We start from the raw sequence: 20,242 nt of genomic DNA on the forward strand, positions 1-20,242 counted from the left end.
TTTTAGGACAGAATGTTTTACATCCAGGCAGGGCCTCTGGACACCCAGTGTGGTCCAGGAAGGATCTGAGTTGGATTACAGTTATTCGGGAAAGCCTCACTGTGCCAGTCACAGCACACACGCACGCACACACTGCCAAAAATACTCACCGAAAACTCAATGCAAGCCATGGATTTTATTTCACTCACATCTCAACTCTTAGGGTATATTAAGCCACAGTTTTGATGATGAGATCCCAGTTTAAATCACCAAGCCTATGTGCTGCACTAATTATTTAAGTCTTCCTAGTGGGATTCATTTCAGAACGGCCTCAGGAAGGATGTGCACCTTCTGCAACAAGGCCATTCTACACATCAGTGTTTTCTTGCACTTCAGGCACCCTGTGGAGGTGGAAAGGGCTGGATGATTAATAGGAGCTCCATCATCATAGCTTAGATGTCAACTGAACATTGCCATCTCTCCCACAAAGCTTTATTTCAGCCAAATCCATTTGTCTCCGACATCAGCATTATAACCAAAAGCATACTTGCGGCCCGGAAGCTGCAGAGAAAGGGAGAGGAAATCCGATGAGGTGGAGATCAAAGAATCCTTCTGACATCACACAGCTCAGCAGATCCTTCCTCTCTAACCATGTCTATATACAAAGAGAAACCGATCTGACAGGAAGACTCTCCTCGGGGAACCCTGGGAGAACCAGAGCACACCAGCAGAGCATTCTCAGCACTCTACCAAACTCTAATTCCCAATGATAGGAGAGGACCAAAACAGGAAGCCCATATGTGTGAGTTAGGCAGCTACACTCTCTTCTCAAGATAGTTCCAAGAGGGTAGCCATGTTAGTCTGCAGTAGAAGAGCAAGATTCAAATCCAAGAGCATCTGAAAGATCAGCAAGATTTCCAGGGCATAAGCTTTCACACGTCAAGCTCCCTGGTATCTGGCACAGGGAGCTTGACTTTCTAAAGCCTATACCCTGGCAATTTTATTGGTCTTTAGTGATACTGGACTTGAATCTTACTTTTCTTCTCCAGCCACGTCTAAAGGTCAGCCATCAGAACCAAATGACTTGCTGGGCAGTTCTTCAGTGTAAGGAGCAGTGTGCTTGACATAACACAATAGTAAATATTATGTATACATTGCAATGGCCTTTGGCTATTGGCAATAAATACCATGATATTATTTATAAACTATCTAAAGTAGCTAGGCTTTGCCCAAGGATAAAGGTGGTAGCTTTGCCTGCAGGGCTTACAATCCAACACACACACCACACAATAGCAACCTCTATTGGGAAGGGACTCAAAAGGCTAGTACAGCCTCACAGAAGCTTTGCTATGCATCAAGTGGGCATCACAGACTGGTCACATGTGCATCCTTAAAGTGGCTAGATTAAGGCCCAAGTTAAACGTGGTTCTGGCAAGGCAAAAAGCACTTTCCTGCAGGACTTTTCACTCATGCAACACAGTTGCTCTGTACAGGTAGTAGCCCAATTTAGGTGCTGTGCAAGCACAAAGCCTCATGGGGAAGTACTTTTTGCCTTACCAGTGCTATATTTAAATTAAGCCCAAGTAACAATCCCACCTCATAAGTCCATCTTTAGCAGAAGTGCCATCTTAAAATTAGTCTGTGCTCTCAACCCCTCGAACATTTACTTACATCCCTGTATTGGTAATACACTTTGTCAATCTCCAGGCCTCCTATTGTGATTTCAGGTACATATACGGGAAGATTCATAGGACGGACCACCGCCATCTTGTCCTCTACACTGAAGATGGAAAGAAAAACTGGTTATCCTCCATTTATCAAAATAAACTTTGCAGCAGCTTTACGCATAGTGTGGGGAAATGTACTCTCTTGGAGGAGAAACATGTTTGGGGAGTGGAAGAGAAAGCACCACAACCCTTCCCTTCCATGAACACCATGGATTACTAAAAGCCACTTAGAAATAGGCCAGCCAGCAACAGTAAAAGCAGGCCCTTTTTAATCCACACTTAGAATCCTCTGGTGGGTTCCACAGTTGGCTGCTTCAAAGCAAGTCACCTGCTCTCGCAGCTTCAGCTCTTCCTGGAGGCCTGATATTTTCACACTTATTGGAAGGGGAGTATTTGCCTTTGTAAAGGATCCTGTAGCAAGTTACAGTTATAATTAATACTAATGGGTTGGGGGGAAAGCATCTTACCCTATTAACAGAGGCTTTATATGTGGAAATGGGCAACTGATACTTTTCATGGCACAGAGGTGAACGACATCATCCGACAAATAATCCTACCGATGTCTTAGAAAAGTGGGCAAGGTGGTTCGCACCTTGAAACAGCCATTTCCAGAAGGACAGGAGAAGGATAAGTGGGGAGCCTCCTAAGTTGTAGGCCTTGTGCCAAGGATGGAAGCAGAGCAACTACGCATCATGCTGGGAAGATAGCAAGAAGGCAAAGAGCAAAGTCCTCTTCCCAGCAGATACACAAGGGCTGGCTAAGGTACAACAGGGCTGAGGAAAATAATCCTGCAGTTTCAGTATTCTAGTTAATTAAAAAGTTTATAGTTATATATTTTATATTTAATGGTATCTTCTATTACTGTGTGTTTTTTTGTGGAGTGGCGCACAGGGTAGTCATATGGCTGTTTTGTTTTATGGTAACTGCAAATGTGGCTCTCTGCAAGCTACAAAGTGAGTAACACTGTATTAACCTTTTCTTCCCCTGCCCACTGTCTCTCTGAAGAAGGGCTTTCTCTGGACCCACCATCTTCTAAATCATAAAGCACATAGAAGGTGGGCACCTCAGATGTTTATTTTTAGAATGTGTAAGTTAAATCAATTTTAATTCAGAAAACCTTGCCTAGGCTATCAGTCATTTGGAAACTACAGCTGTAATGTCTATGTATGCTGGGAAAGACTGCACTGAACCTTTGTCTGTAGTATCAATGGAGGGGCTTCTATTCTGGATGGTTTGGACATCAGTAGCAAAGGTGCAGAATGAAATGAGACTTGCTAGAATAGCTGGCCCTTACAATTTCCTCAGATGATGAAAAGTAACGTCATCTTGCTCCAGCCAAGGCCCCTTATCGAACTTCAGGTACTCAATATCTTCAATGACCTGTAAAGAAGAAAAAAAAATGATGTGGATTTCCATAGCTAGTTTTGAGAAAGACAATGCATCATCTCCACAAGTCCAAAGGAGACAACTGTAGTACATCTAGCAATTAATGGGGGTCACCCTTGGAACAAATCAACTTCAACTGGTCTGAGAAAAGGCAGAAGGCATTTTATTCCATAACAAAAAATTCCATTCAAGTGTCATATTAGCAAGGAAATAAGCAACTGACCAATTCCTGCCCTCAAAGTTTAATACAATACCTGCAATACAGTAGCCTTAGACTAGAGGATGAACTGAAGGCACAGAGGTATCTACAGTAAGCCTTTTACACCAGTCATGGATTGTATTCTATATTTAAGGTTTGCATGTTACTTATTATAATCACAGCACGCAGATTCATCTTGCCCAGTTATCTCTGGGGGGAAAGTCTGGGCATTCTAGCGTTCCAAGCAGTAACCACTTCCCTTCTCGTTTCACTTTGTTTACCTGGTGTTCACCAAAAGAATTTATCATCCTCCCCATTTACTGTTCAACATAACTTTTGGTTTGGGACTACAGGCATCCTTCTGCATTCTGGTCCAGTGTGGTTTAGCAGCTGGAGTACTTGACCAACAAGACTCTGGTTCTAACCCCTTATTCAGTTACAAGGCTGACTATGCACCTACAGACAATCACACACTCTCTCAACTAAGTCTACTTTACACGGCTGTTGTGAGATCACACTGGAGGAGAGAAATCATTCTTAGCTCCTCAAAGGAGGTTTGGATAAATTACGGCCATTCCCTTCCCATCGTAACACCTCAGGAGAAGAGGAGACGAACCAAGGTCTTATGAAGCACCATTACTTTTTAAAAAAGGCTTCCACAAGTTTATTCTAACTCTGTCTTGAACAGCTGAAAGTATCCTCTCTTCTACTGAATGATCTAATAGACAAAATTAAGTGGTCAATGTTTTGCCATTGCTGACTGTAGTCACAACAATTATCTACTACAGTGCTGAACGAATTGCTCCCAACTTCCCCTTTGCTAACCTGAGCTCCTTTAACCTCAGCTTTCAAGATCTCTTCTCTCCTACGATCAATGTAGTCATACTTCTTTGATCCTGCCCCTAATTCAAGTTTTCTCCTTCTTGAATCAGGATGAAAACACAAGTTGCAAGCTCAAATGTATAAGACCTGTTCCATTGATCAAAAATATCCCAGGCTGAACAACTGCACAGCTGCCTTAAAATAGTTAACATTTGGAGGAGAAGGGTTCAGTAAAAAAAAAAAAAAGGATCCACCTATCAGAGGAAGTCCAGGACACAAAAAGAGTACACAGTACACCAACTATACTTACTTTATCCACTTCTTCAGCCTCACTAGCTGTATACTGCAAAACCTCAGAGGTCTCACTAGAAAGAAAAATTCTAATGTTAAATTATTGCATTCAGAAAATACTAAAGTTAATCCTCCTGTGGTTATGAAAAGTCTTTACAAGGTCCTGGGTGTATCTCAGCCAACCTCCTGCATGAAGATGCAATATTTTGACAAGAAGTAAAGTGGAGAAGGGGGAACACAATAGTTTTGTCTCATCCCCCAAAAATTCTTTAGAAGATATCTTAGCAAATGTTGATAGTGAATACGCTAAGAAATAAATTATCACTATTTCAGATTCATTCAAACGCTGTGAATAAGCCTTTCTCACACCAAGCAGACTGTGCCCTCTCGGACCGTCTCAATGAAATATTCCTGATTCAGGAAACCATTTAAAATTTAGTAATAGTTTTCCTAGACCCACAAAAACTCTAACGTGGCAACTGAGCTATATGGCTAACAGATGAAATACATCAATTCATAAAAACAAAGATGGTTTAAAAACTCAGAAGACAAACAGGGTAACAGAAGTCACATGGAGAATGGCTTAAAGAGCAGAGTGATAACGCTGAAGATTCCAGGACAGAAAAATAGGGACTATCTGATTTTTTTAAGCAGTGAGAGCAGCACTATTAATAGAAGATCAAAAGGATGCAGAGAAGAATCTTTACGGAACAGTGTGATGGAAAGGAGGAGGGGGAGGAGGGTGCCTTCTTAGGTCAGAATTTAACAGCATGCCAGAGAGTCAAGAAATAAGTCTGCAGGGAAAGGAAACTCTTCAAGCTGAACTTCTGAAGGAGAAGAGGACTGCAAAACACACTTACTCAAACTAACAGAAGTATACCACAAACCTAACCCCAAAAGGCAAATCCTGAGTAATGCAAACAGCAGAACACTGTAAGATTATTAAGCCATTCTTCAAAACATTCTTAACAAAAGCAGAGGATTGGAATGAAACTAATAATAATTAAATGAGCATCAGTTTTGCTTTAGCAAACCAAGAAGAAGAAAAACCCTTGTTACAATTTCAATATTGAAAGACGCTAGGAAGGTTGTTTGTAAAGCATTTACTGAACTAGAAAAAAAACCTTTAACAGCCTTGACAGCATACATATGTGCAATGCTACAGAACAGATCAGTAACTATTACAGGACACTTTGACCTTTCCCACTTGAAAGTAATGAAGCACAGTGCAGGGGACCTCTGCTTTTGAAAGAGTACTTGCCAGTCTCATACTTGCCACTCACAGAGGGAGAGTCAGTCAACACACATGCGTTGCTGACGGTGCACCCAGCTAGCAAGCAGGAAGTGTGCTTGCTCCTGGCCATTCCTCCTTGTGCTACTTTTATTCACTCAACCAGCTCTGGCCAACAATGTCCTTGCACATAGGGCAAACAAGTTAATCCCTATGCAAAAGAAGAGATGGACACAAATCTGACATTCAACATGACAACAGAGCAAAACAAGCAGAAAAGCACTCCAGCCTCCCAGGAAACTTTGATGATGACCAAAAAGCAGAGGAGGACTAAGCAGCCCCCAAACAAGCCAAGCTGCAAGCCAGCATGGCAGGAGCCACTCAGCTCAGACCCCTGCAAGGGCAGTGAGAGAAAGAGCAACTGAAGAATTATCATTCCTGTTATTGCTGAAGGGACAACGGGGCCATCAGCTACCACAGCACCACCACTGCTGGCCTCTTGAGTCACGGCAGGCAGCAGCAGCTTCACGGCAGCCAGATGGGGATATCAACTGTGACTGGGGGCAGACTGCGGAGTACAAGCAGCCCTGGAAAAGGCCCCCTGACAGAGGAGGGGAAAGAAGAGGAAGAGCCAGCCCCACAGCTCCTGGTGTCTGCCTTTTCTGGGCCTCAGACCGCCTGCTCACATTAAAAGTTGCTTGCACCTGCCCAGTCCAGGGCTCAGGCCACCCTTTGCTTGGGCCTAGGGGTGGCAGTGATTCAAGGCCCCATAATCACTAAGACTGCTCCACCGAGGGAGACTCCGGCAGTGCTGGTGAAGCTGCTGGGGCCTAGCTCTCCTGGCTCCTGGCTGCCAATAGCCTACCCAAGTTAAAAATCAAGACATTTGACTGTCTTCACAAACTCCAAGGCCTGAATAAAAGTTAAAGCATTTCTTGCCCACTACAGGTAATAATCAGTTTAGCAAAAATAACAAGACTCTCAGCAGCAATTACTGCTTCTGTGAACAGTCACTGTGATTCTCCAGAGTATATACAAGCTTTATGTAGAAATGTCAGTGCCTGCACCTCTTGCATTTCATATAGTCTTTTGCCCCCACTAGTTACAATTTTTTCTCTATACCTGTATGCATATATACAAATGCCCATCAAACTAAGGATACATTTCACATATCTGATGAAGCAAACTCTAGATCATGAAATGCCACAATAAACGTATTAAGTCTTCAATATGTGACATGCTTCTGTTCTAGCAACAAAAAACTAATATGGAAAGCTGCTGAGGACTAACACAGAGTGTGAGGAGACAGTGATAGGCTGCATTCTAAGAACTGGGGGCCAATCCAAAATATAATTAAGGGGAAATGGAAGAAAGGAAAAATTCCACACAGAACATATTAGAAAGACACACACAGAGAGACCTGAAAAAGGATTACAAGACAAAAGAGGAGAAAGGAAGGACAAGAGACAATGAATGAGAACAACTGCCAAATATGGGTGCTTTGACAAGGAAGGAATGTTGGGAGTTTCACTTTATCATATTTTAAAGAGTTTGTTAACAGGTGTTGCAATTGTACAAAGAAACAGATATAAGCATAAAACAAAGTTAACATAAAAGGCAGCTTAAGGAGCAGGTGGGAAGAGAATTAGTTTTGCAACATAACAATGCCCACACATTAGTGCAGACTGCTAAATCCATCATCACACGATGATGCCCTTCTAGAAATTTTGGAAATTTGATGAGGGGCATACTGAAGCTGGTTCTAAGTTGGCATTTGCGCTACATAAATGTTAGATTTCAACAAATGCACTTACTAGCCTTCTAATTAGAGAGGGATGTACTTTATAATTTCTAAACGTACATTAACACACACATCAAAAATAGTCAACACAACACTACTAGTATCATTAATGAGCAAACAGTTCAATTAAAATGTGCACATTCAATGTCTACATTCACTAACCTGATTTCTGGCAGGAAAGATTTCTTATAGATGTCTTCAATGCTCTGAAGATAAGCCGACGACACCTTTTTTTCATATGGCTAAAAGGAAAACGAAGGTATTTGTGCTATTGACTGTTTGACAAAATTTCTCACGTCCTCTGATTGAAAGTATTGCACCTTGTCATATGACCATTTAAAGCTCTTGGCTATCAGCACTGCACTAAAAAAAAGACAAACTGAATCTTTATAATAAGGTACACAGAAGAGACAAAAAGAACATTTAAGCCTTGCTTGGGCAGAACTTTCTCTACTTGCATCTTAAAGATAAGACTAAGTGAGAACAAAGTCACTCCATGAACCATTAAACAAAGTCCAGTGGCACCTTAAAGACTAACAAATGTTATTTCTGCGTAATCTTTGTGAGTCAGAATTCGTAATAGAGTGTCCATCCAAAACAGCTGAATTTATACTTGGAGCAACAGAAAAGGGGGAAGGGGAGAGCGAAGAAGTTACAAGGCCAGTGAAAAACAAGCACCAAAGAGTGGTCCTCCCACGTGTGTCACATGTGTTCACAGCACACAGGCACTGTACCCAGATGCAGATCCATGAAAACAGAGGGTGGTAGCATCATGTTCACTCTCCCTCCACACATGCTGGTCTTGAATACTAATGTGTTTTTAGGTACAGGGTTACTATATCACGAATAATAAGATCTTCAGGAAGGAAACATCTCTGGCACATTCCACTATGAACATGCTCACAAGGCCTAAATGAAAGAAGTACTGGATTAACCGTGAACGGTGTTTCTCATCAGTGGTGGGAAGATGTCCTGCAGTGCCCCCCCCCACACACACACACTCTGATAGGCATAATCAAATTAGTTTGCAAGGTATTCTCTGCTGAGGAAAGAAATTCATGGATGTAACAGCAGCAAAAAAAGCAATAATAAAAAGAACATAAAAGCAGGAAGACGACCATTAAGGAAAGCAGAGCTAGTACTCCTGGCCTGATAACAGGGGGAGGAAATCCCACCCTGGCCCTATGGCACAGGGTGACATTCAGGGTGCAAGGAAAGCAGGCCACCTTCCAAACACAAATCAGGACCGTGCGCAGCAGTTTCAACATTCCTTTCTCCACTGATGGAAGACTATATCCTGGAGAACGAGCCATTTAAAAAGCAGTGATTGTATCCAAAGAAGCTCAGCAGTTTATTTTGTAATGTCACATAAAAGAGGCAGCAGATGTCTAGGTGGCTGCTTTACAGATTGCATCTAAGAGGACACTGGTATTAAAGACGATAGAAGCTCCTCTTATGAAGTGGATGGTCACCTTCAGGGAGGCTTGAGATGTTGAGCTTCATAAGCCAGAAAGACACAGGTAGTAGAGGAATCTCTTTGGTAGTAGAGGAATTCGAAACTTTTCATCCATTATTCACAGGATGGAATGACATACAGCTTCTGGAAACCTAAATCCAGGCATCTGGCTGCAGAGGTGTACTCAGAAAAAAAGTTGTGGCCATTGTTAATTTTAGAATAAAATCTCCCCCACCCCTCCCCGTTGATACAAAGTTTTCATTGGCTGTATCTTTGTACAGGATACAATGGTTTCAGAAAGTGCATCCTCGTGCTGCTAGTACATGTTTCCTGATAGTATAGTCCATAGTTTCACTTCATGGTGCTGGAATTCAGTATCACAACAACTCCAATTGACAAAAGGAGAACAAGTTAGAGCCATGCTAAAAGCACTGGATCTTTTGGTAGGAGTACAATATGTCTACTCTGTATCCATTTCCTAGGGATCCCAAAGGATCTGACAGACACTTCCCCCACAGAATGGAGTTTTCAATGCCCATACTTTGTCTGACATCAGTAATCTCCATTTTATTGTAGCTGCTCGAGATGGGCTTAGTGTTACTACAAGCATCTTGAGTAGGTTCTGCTTTTCAGATGACGTGTCTAAGATATGGATAGAACTAGTGGGGAACAATTGCTGGATATGAACAAGAAAGTTGTTCAAGACACTTGTGCATACAGAAACAGAGCTAGCCTGGCCCCATAACTAGTCAGACCACAAAGGGAGTCTCGAAGTTAGAATAAAACAACCTTGGAGAGGGGCATAACACAATAGAGTTACACAGTTGTATTGCCATGTGTAGAGCCATTTAACTCATACTGCTGCATATGATGTAACAAGGCCCAGGTGCAGAGAGTATCTGAGAATGGCAGGAATGTTTAACTTCACAGAAGCTGGCAATATTATAGATCTGTATATTGGTGGAGGGCCAAAAGATATTTAGATGTATGGGAAACTTGTAATCACTAATTCTACATAAACTGTTAACACAAAAAGCTATTATGTGTTTTCAGAAGACATTTCAAATATGGATAATGTTGTTTGATGTATAAAATCACAAGATAATAAGTTAGCCAAGAATCTGAAGGTTCTGAAACCCTATAAATATGACAAGTTAAACTGATAACGAGCTTCTTTTTACAAGAGGCTCCTTGCCTGTGACCTGGGTAAGATACTTTCTGGACTCATGTATTTGCTCTCCTTAATGGTCTCTGCATTTGTTATAATTTGTTATTAAGAATACTAAGAAGGCATGTTGTAATAATAAAAGAGTAAAAAGGAAGCAGAGACTCCATAATTGTATTATTTGTGTATTATACCCAGTAACGAACCAGGCACGTTATCTGTGGAGTACCTCTGGCCAGGAGTCAAGTGATTTGGCACAGGAAAGCTAATTAGACACTCACGGCTTCTTAACTGCAGGACTATTATCTGAATCACGTCAGACCAGAGTCATGCAGAACAGAAGCATCTTCTAATAGGACAGCAGCTCCTTTGAGGCTCTGAAACAGCAGCCTGTGCCGTTAGCTCTCTAGTGACTGAGGTATGTGCTATTGCCACGTAGCTAGAAAGAGCAGATTTCAGGAAAGAAAACACTCTTTTCCACCTTTACACACTGCACATCCTTTTCAGTCTGACGTTGAGCACAAGACCTCAAGTACGCTCAGCAGTTACCATTACCATTTATTCTGCATGATGATTTTGTATATCCATTACTCTCATGACCCCTCTTCCCCACAATCAAGTGCACATTAGGATCAAACATAATGCAGTGAGTTAGGTATATAAGGCTGAACAGTACAGCATAGGTAGTGAGCTAAAATAAAATAGACGTACATCCAAAACACCTGAAAAGTCAACACACCAATGACATTTAACCTACCTCCTTCAGAACATCTGGAGTCCTTCATCTTGAAGAGACAATATCAGCAAATAGAGAGTACAGCAAGTTCTACAGCTCTGGAGCACAGAGCTTCCCTTTCAACAAACAAAATCCTTGTTTGCATTTACCCTGGGCTTACCTTTCCTTTCTCTTCAATCCTCTTCATCACTTCTGGGACAGGTACATCAATATAAATGGACAGGTGAGGAGGCAAGATCTCACAAATGGTCAGGTGCTTCATATTTCCATAGTGCTCCACACCTATATTGAAAAAGCAGGCATATGCAAGTGTGTGTTTTATGCAGTGGAAGAGATGGTTCATCACAACAAGCAGCAGCCATTCAGCCAGCAAATGTATTCTTAAATATATCAAACATGCCAACACTGGAAACTGTGGCTACTCAGCCACCTGTGGAAAATAATCTGTCTTGTCTACAGATTATCAGATAACCACCTCCTCACTGCAGAACATGCTGTCTATCTTTTATAAACCATTAGTAGGTCTAAGGTACAACAGAAGACCACAGTGCAAAGACCGTTTCAGGTGGGTAGCTGTGCTGGTCTGCAGAAAAAAAACTGGCCACAGTGGTGTATGCTCTGGTTATATCTAGATTAGGTTATTGCAATGCATGCTCTGTGAGGCTGCCTTTGAGAAATGTTCAGAAACTTCAATTGGTGCAGAATGCTACAGCTAGGATATTGACCTGAATTGGACATAGGGACATATTACTCCAGGCTTGGTTTGTCTACATTTGCTTCCAGTTTTTTTCTGGGCACAATTCAAGGTGCTGGTGTTGTCTTTAAAAGCCCTATATGGTTTGGGACCAACATACCTAAGGACCACCTACTCCCCTGTGAACCTACCTGACCCCAACAGTCATCTTTGGAGGCCCTGCTTCAGGTGGGTAGCAATCTGGGACCAGGTCTTCTCACTCATGGCACCAAAACTCTGGTATTCTCTCGCCAGGAAGATTCACCTGCCTCCTTCTGTTGCCATCTTCCACCACAGGGGGCAGACTTTGTTTCATTTAGTGTTCTTTTCGTGATTCCTCCTTTCTGCCCAATGTCATAATCATTCTTTTAATGTTTTTGTATGTATTTTAGCTCTGGTTTCAATAATTTTAATGGAGAGGAGGGGGTTGTTGGCTTTAATGGTTTTAAAATGTGATTTTATTGTGTATGTTATATTTGTTAGCTGCCTTGATGGCCCTTGTGAGGGCAGAAAGGCAGGATATAAACTTTCTAAAATAAACAAATACTCTCAGGAGCTGCTAATATTAACTTTTTCTTGTAAAAAGAAATTACTTACACCTTTTGTGAATGTAGTCTTGCTTAAACATCGCCTCCAAGAACACAAAGTCACTGTAGGGTGAGCGCTCCAGTACTACTCCTTGCCCTAAAATTAAAGTCTCACATAAGTAATACTTGCACATCTTAAAGATTAAATTGAAGTTGCTTAATGTATGTTAGCTGTTCATAGTGAAATCTTGTGTACAATTAGTCCACTCTAAGACAACTGAATTTCTTACCATCTGCAAAGAAACTCTGTGTACGCAACAACATTTTCAACAGTGTATTCTAGAAACAAAACTTACAAACATATGTATATTTGAGAGCTGCTCCTGAAAGACTATTGACTAAGTTTTTCAGTTATGCTTTATTCTCATTATATTTGTTTTCCCTAAATAGAAGCTCAACTTCTATTAGCAGGATTCTTTCAGAAACAAAAACTGAATGTGAATTACCTGTAGCTAGAAGGTGTTCTAGTGCATCACTGTACTGCAAAAGGCGGTTACTGTACAGCCAGTATTGAAGACGGTATGAATTTCCATTTGGATGTTTAGGATTGTCATAAAATGTCTCCAAGCTACAATTGCCACTGAATTTTGAATCCAGAATTCTTCCATCTCCTGTGACTCTGTCTAAATAATGAGCATCTGCTTCTGGGAAGTATCGCATATCTGGAAAGGAGCAATCAAAAGCTTAGGTTAAATGTGGAAAAAGTCAAGATCATCTTGTCTATATGAGCCTAAGGATGCAATGGTTAGTCAATTAAATAATTAGAATTATTAAAATAGTTGATCAATTAAATAAGAGTACCATGATTAATTAGGCAGATTGTTTTTAAAACACAATTTTTTAAAACAGAAATGTTTACAAACTGATTGATAGAAAGTGCCTTCTTAGAAGAGGCATTCTTCTTACACAGGAGGAGGAGGAGATGCCTCTTCCAAGATAATATCCTACTATATAAAAGGCTGTGTTCCAGATAACTCATTTTCTACTCTGATGCGCCTCCAGAGGGCACTGCTGTGGAGGAAGCCCAAAGAGGCAGCCCATCCCTCCAAGAGCGCGCTGTGGCAGGAAGCCCAGGCCAACATCAGGCACAGAGCAGGTGGCAATGCCAGCCCCCACCTTCACCCAGCTGGGATCAGGTGCAGAGGAGGTAGCAATGCCCGCCCTCCACCTTCACCCAGCTGGGATCAGGTGCAGCATAGGTAGCAATGCCCGCCCTCCACCTTCACCCAGCTGGGATCAGGTGCAGCATAGGTAGCAATGCCCGCCCTCCACCTTCACCCAGCTGGGATCAGGTGCAGCATAGGTAGCAATGCCCGCCCTCCACCTTCACCCAGCTGGGATCAGGTGCAGCATAGGTAGCAATGCCCGCCCTCCACCTTCACCCAGCTGGGATCAGGTGCAGCATAGGTAGCAATGCCCGCCCTCCACCTTCACCCAGCTGGGATCAGGTGCAGCATAGGTAGCAATGCCCGCCCTCCACCTTCACCCAGCTGGGATCAGGTGCAGCATAGGTAGCAATGCCCGCCCTCCACCTTCACCCAGCTGGGATCAGGTGCAGCATAGGTAGCAATGCCCGCCCTCCACCTTCACCCAGCTGGGATCAGGTGCAGCATAGGTAGCAATGCCCGCCCTCCACCTTCACCCAGCTGGGATCAGGTGCAGCATAGGTAGCAATGCCCGCCCTCCACCTTCACCCAGCTGGGATCAGGTGCAGCATAGGTAGCAATGCCCGCCCTCCACCTTCACCCAGCTGGGATCAGGTGCAGCATAGGTAGCAATGCCCGCCCTCCGCCTTCACCCAGCTGGGATCAGGTCCAGAGCAGGTGGCAATGCCTGTCCCCCCCTTCACCCAGCTGGGATCAGGAGCAGACATGACCACAAACAAGGCTTCCACAGGTCAACCGACAAAAATCAACTAGACAAACGTCCCCATGAATTAACAGTCAAATTAGAAATATTTCATTCAATGTATCAATTTAAAGTGCCAAGTGCATATAATAGTGAATCACAATCATATCAGTATCAACTGTTCAACCTAGAAGCCCCCAGCACAAAAATCATTATGCCATGTATCAACAAATACAGACTTCTAGTACAATTTACAATAAATAAACAATAAATTCTCTATACAATAAATACTAATCAATGGAAATGATATATTTAGCTTGTACTACTAGTCCTTTGGACATGATAATAGCAATCTTAATCCAACTCCTCCTACGGTGTAAATAGACAAAAAATGGTCTACACTGCTCTTGCAAAGTAGGTGGACAGATCTATAACTGTTCTGAATAATTCAAATTCATTTCTCCTATCATGATTTTTATAAACTACATTATTTTTTTTGTTCCACGTTCATATAGAAATTCTGCTCCTTGACCATGCTGTTGGCTTCCCTCCTCAGGGGATGGAACAAGATGCAATATGCTCCCAAGGATTGTCCTGACAGAGACAGATTGCTAGCTTAGCTTCTGTTTCATATATACCTTTTCAAGGCAGTATTCTAATTCACCACATTGACCTGCTGTTTTTTTGGTGCGACATCCTCTGTTCCAAGGCGCAATGCCCCCCTCCCCCACCTTCACCCAGCTGGGATTAAAAGCAGAGCAGGTGGCAATGCCCCCCCGCCTTCACTCAGCTGGGATCAGGCAGCAATGTCTGCCCGCCCCTTCACCCCTCGGGACCAGACATGGAGCAGGCAGCAAAACCTGTCCCCCTTCATCCGGCCGGGATCAGGCGTGGAGAAGGTGGCAATGCCAGCCCCCCCTTCACATGGCTGGGATCAAGCAGGGGGCAATGCTTGCCCCCTGCCTTCACCCAGCCGGGATCAGGAATGGAGCAGGTGGCAATGCCCGCCCCCTGCATTCACGCAGCTGGGATCAGGCACAGAGCAGGTAGCAATGCTCGCCCTCCGCTTTCACCCAGCTGGGATCAGGAGCAGACATGACCACAAACAAGGCTTCCACGGGTCAACCAACAAAAATCAACTAGACAAACGTCCCCATGAATTAACAGTCAAATTAGCAATATTTCATTCAATGTATCAATTTAAAGTACCAAGTGCATATAACTGTGAATTGCAATCATATCAGTATCAACTGTTCAACCTAGAAGCCCCCAGCACAAAAATCATTATGCCATGTATCAACAAATACAGACTTCTAGTACAATTTACAATAAATAATTTACAATAAATATACAATACATTTTCTATACAATAAATACTAATTAATGGAAATGATATATTTAGCTTGTACTACTAGTCCTTTGGACATGATAATATGCAATCTTGGTCCAACTCCTCCTACCTGTCCTTCATCCGGCTGGGATCAGGCATGGAGCAGGTGGCAATTCCCGCCCGCTGCCTTCACCCAGCTGGGATCAGGCGCAGAGCAGGTATTAATGCCCACCCTACGCCTTCACTCAGCTGGGATCAGGCGCGGAACAGTTGACAATGCCTGTCCCCCCTTCACCCGGCTGGGATCAGGCGCGGAGCTGGCAGCAATGTCCACTCCTCCTTCACTCAGTCAGAATCAGTAATGGAGCAGGTGGCAATGCCCACCCCCTGCCTTCACCCAGCTGGGATCAGGACCAGAGCAGGTAGCAATGCCCGCCCTCTGCTTTCACCAAGCTGGGATCAGGTGCAGAGCAGGTGGCAATGCCCGCACTCCGCCTTCACCCAGCTGAGATCAGGCACGAAGCAGGTGGCAATGCTGGCCCCCTGACCTCACCCAGCCGGGATCAGGAACAGAGCAGGTGGCAATGCCCGCCCCCTGACCTCACCCAGCTGGGATCAGGGCCAGAGCAGGTAGCAATGCCCACCCTCTGCCTTCACCCAGCTGGGATCAGGAGCAGACATGACCACAAACAAGGCTTCCACGGGTCAACCGACAAAAATCAACTAGACAAACGTCCCCATGAATTAACAGTCAAATTAGCAATATTTCATTCAATGTATCAATTTAAAGTACCAAGTGCATATAACTGTGAATTGCAATCATATCAGTATCAACTGTTCAACCTAGAAGCCCCCAGCACAAAAATCATTATGCCATGTATCAACAAATACAGACTTCTAGTACAATTTACAATAAATAATTTACAATAAATATACAATACATTTTCTATACAATAAATACTAATTAATGGAAATGATATATTTAGCTTGTACTACTAGTCCTTTGGACATGATAATATGCAATCTTGGTCCAACTCCTCCTACCTGTCCTTCATCCGGCTGGGATCAGGCATGGAGCAGGTGGCAATTCCCGCCCGCTGCCTTCACCCAGCTGGGATCAGGCGCAGAGCAGGTATTAATGCCCACCCTACGCCTTCACTCAGCTGGGATCAGGCGCGGAACAGTTGACAATGCCTGTCCCCCCTTCACCCGGCTGGGATCAGGCGCGGAGCTGGCAGCAATGTCCACTCCTCCTTCACTCAATCAGAATCAGTAATGGAGCAGGTGGCAATGCCCACCCCCTGCCTTCACCCAGCTGGGATCAGGACCAGAGCAGGTAGCAATGCCCGCCCTCTGCTTTCACCAAGCTGGGATCAGGTGCAGAGCAGGTGGCAATGCCCGCACTCCGCCTTCACCCAGCTGAGATCAGGCACGGAGCAGGTGGCAATGCCGGCCCCCTGCCTTCACCCAGCTGGGATCAGGCACAGAGCAGGTAGCAATGCCCACCCTCCGCTTTCACCAAGCTGGGATCAGGTGCAGAGCAGGTGGCAATGCCCGCCCTCCGCCTTTACCCAGCTGGGATCAGGTGCAGTGCAAGTGGCAATGCCCGCCCTCCGCCTTCACCCAGCTGGGATCAGGACCAGAGCAGGTGGCAATGCCTGTCCCCACCTTCACCCAGCTGGGATCAGACACGGAGCAGGTGGTAATGCCAGCCCCCCCACCACTTCACCCAGCTGGGATCAGGAGCAGACATGACCACAAACAAGGCTTCCACAGGTCAACCGACAAAAATCAACTAGACAAACGTCCCCATGAATTAACAGTCAAATTAGCAATATTTCATTCAATGTATCAATTTAAAGTACCAAGTGCATATAAGCCGGGATCAGTCATGGAAGAGGAGGCAATGCCCGCCTGCCCTCCCTCCCTTTTCTAGAGCCCGTTGTATTTTTCCCCCAATGGACTTTGTTACTAGTCTGCTATAACATATGTACCACCTAAAAGAGAAAGTACTTTTTTCGTCAGAACTTCTGTTTTCATAAGTTTTTGCAGATTTAAATTATTAATCAGTTAAAACACTAACCAGTTTAAACACATATGATTTATTGGCTAACATATACAGCATGCCAGCGCTATATAAAGCTGCTAAAATTTTAAGCTTTCTCTTTTGCATTAGTCACCGAAATCCAGCCTGAATGAAAGAGGGTTCTAATAGATGCTCGCTCTGGATTGACAGCCATTCTGTATTTTTAACAAAGGACTGCCAGCAGCAGTATTGTCTACAAATTACCAAAGAAAAGAGACACAGGAATTGTAACATTTACAGGGCAATCCTATTCCGAGTTATTCCAGTCTAAACGCATTGAACCCAGAGGTCTTAGATTGGGGTAACTGCACAAGATGGCACTGTTACTCTGTTTAACGGTTGCATTTCCAACCTATGTTGGCAAGAATCATTGGATCTTAGACATTTTAACTTAGCCCCAAACATCTGAATTATGATTCATAAAGATTAACAGCATTACATCAATACTCAACTTATTGTAAAAATACGTACTTAGCTTTTCTGCTATATGCTGTGCCAGTTTGCCCTTGCCACTGCGCAAGTTGCCATCCACTGTAAAAACTTTGCTGTATTCATTGAACCTCTTTGTCGTTCTCTCTCCCAACATATAGGCAATCCAGCCATACGTCAGGTTCCAATTAGAGCTAACATGAAGCTTTGCCTAGGAAAAAAAAACAGGCCAAATCAAGATAAGTTTCTTGCCACTTTAGTGCTCTATCAACATGAACTGTCAAACAGCCATACAGCAAACAATTACCAAGGTTTGAAAAGGCACCTGCGTACATACTAATGAAAGTTGCAAGGAGAACTGATCTAGGATGGGTTAATTACCATTGCTAAGTTAAGACATTACAACAACCAAAGGGAGAATGGCTAAAGTCACACCAGGGTGAATAAAGAAAGAGAAGAGGGGAGCAGTAATATTCAGCTCCAAAAATAAAAAAATGATACCTTTTATTAAGACCAACCAAAGTGACACAGAATAGTATGCAATATTTTGAGTCTTTCATTGCTTTTCATCAGGTGGATGTTAAAAACTAAAGGAATGCAAAGGGAAGAAAAACACCATGGTGTTAAGACACCTTTGTCTGCAAACCAGAGAATACCTGAAATATAGAAACAAAGAGCTGGGAAGGACTTGAAGGGTCATCTAGTCCAACCTACTGCACAATGAAGGAAATTCACAGTTATCTCCCCACCCCAAACACACACTCACTCCCTTAGTGACCCCTGCTCCATGCCCAGAAGGCAAAAAATCTCCAGGATCCATGCCAATTTGACCTGGAGGAAAATTTGTTTCTGATCTCAAACTGGCAACTGACATTACACTGGGCATATAAGAAAGGCCTTGCACCAGCTCATCTCTTCATGTTCTCCCTATCATATCACCTATCAGACTAAACATACCAAGCTCTTTCAACCTTTCCTCATGGGACTTGGTCTCCAGATCCTTAACTATCTTTGTTGCTCTCCTTTGGACAGGTTACAGCTGGTTAACATCCTCATCTATGGTGCCCCAAACTGAACACAGTATTCCACATGATGTTTAACCAGAACAGAGGATACTTAGTCTATTAGACAGCCACATCCTGTGTCCAATGCAGACAAAGAAGCCTTAACACCACAGAATGAAAAATGTCCTCCCTTTGTTTTTAACATCTGGAGAACCTGAAAGCTTGCACATTATTTTGTGCCTTTTTGGTTGGTCACAATAAAATATATTATGTAGCAAATAGCTGGTGGGGGGGTGTTACTTGGGCCCAGTGCAGCTATCAATAACCTCATTCAGTTCTGAGGCACATCCCTGTTTTACAGAACAGCCTGGAGCTTGGGAGTCCTTCACAGCTACACAAGTCCTACACTTCCCTGCCTAGGTTTACAAACCCCAGCTTGGGAACTTCTTGGATATGAAGGCAGTACTTGAGAAGGATGGAGTTTGGGGAGGGAAGGGAATTCAGTGGAGGTACTATGCCAGCTGCCCTCTGAAGCTGCTATTTCCTCCAAGAAAGCTTGGCTCTGTAGTCTGGATATCAGCTAAAATTCCAGGGGAAATCTAGGCCCCACCTTGAGGTTAGTAACCCCAGCCCTACCATATACGCCCCCCCCCCACACACACACAGAAACCAGATACTAAGAAAAGCAGGCAGGCAGAAAGGCGATCGCACAGGTTGCCAATCGCCAGGTGGCGGCTGGAGATCTCCCAGAATTACAACAGATCTCCAAGCCATCTAGATCAGTTCCCCTGGAGAAAATATCAGCTTTAAAGGCCAGGACGGTGCACTCTACGGCATTATACACCGCTGTGCTCCTTTCCCTCCCTCCCCAAACCCCGCCCTCTCCAGTCTCCATCCCCCAAATCTCCAGGAATTTCTCAGCCCGGAGCTGGCGACCCAGACCCAGCTGTCCAAGGATCGAATTATCTGAAACACGAACAGCGCCCTGCCCCACGAAGCCCACCCCGTTTCTCCTCACCAATCGCAAACCGCCAAGCCCCGCACGGCTGCGAACGCCGCGGAATACCGGCCCCAAGGACATGCCGACCGAACGAAGCCGAAATCGCAGGCCCCGCTTTCACGGCTTCTCCTGCGCCTTTGACTGCCGAAGGACCCTGTCTCTGTGCGCGTGCCCGAGTCGCGGAGAGATGACAGTTCCAGGCAACGAAACCTGGTCGCCTCGGAGACAGCGTCTAGCTTGGATTGCGGCAGAGACGGGAGATTTGTTGATATCTCCATTCTCATTGGGGCTCGGTTCCGACATCTATGATGGACGGTGCGGTAGACCTATCAGAAGCGGCAACCTTTTGTTTCCCTCCCAGGGGTTAGGTTGCTTTGGTTTATGTCTTTCCAGCTGGGAAGAAGGAGGAGGTTGGCGCCGCCTGCCAGGGGG

At 44.0% G+C, this 20,242-nt stretch overlaps 1 protein-coding gene across 1 annotated transcript; it reads right to left on the reverse strand.

Annotated features, from left to right (window-relative positions):
* Positions 1 to 160: 160 nt before the first annotated feature.
* On the reverse strand, positions 161 to 19,978 carry NDUFA10 (NADH:ubiquinone oxidoreductase subunit A10). Its single transcript, XM_054998576.1, has 10 exons — positions 19,829 to 19,978; positions 17,849 to 18,017; positions 12,560 to 12,775; positions 12,124 to 12,210; positions 10,954 to 11,075; positions 7,599 to 7,678; positions 4,424 to 4,478; positions 3,001 to 3,086; positions 1,651 to 1,759; positions 161 to 540 (listed from the first exon to the last, which is right to left on the reverse strand). The coding sequence occupies exons 1-10, from the start codon at positions 19,889 to 19,891 to the stop codon at positions 472 to 474; spliced, it is 1,056 nt and encodes a 351-aa protein (XP_054854551.1). The 5' UTR covers positions 19,892 to 19,978; the 3' UTR covers positions 161 to 471.
* Positions 19,979 to 20,242: the final 264 nt, after the last annotated feature.

The sequence above is a fragment of the Eublepharis macularius genome, chromosome 14, assembly GCF_028583425.1.
Source record: "Eublepharis macularius isolate TG4126 chromosome 14, MPM_Emac_v1.0, whole genome shotgun sequence".
NCBI classification, from domain to species: Eukaryota; Metazoa; Chordata; class Lepidosauria; order Squamata; family Eublepharidae; genus Eublepharis; species Eublepharis macularius.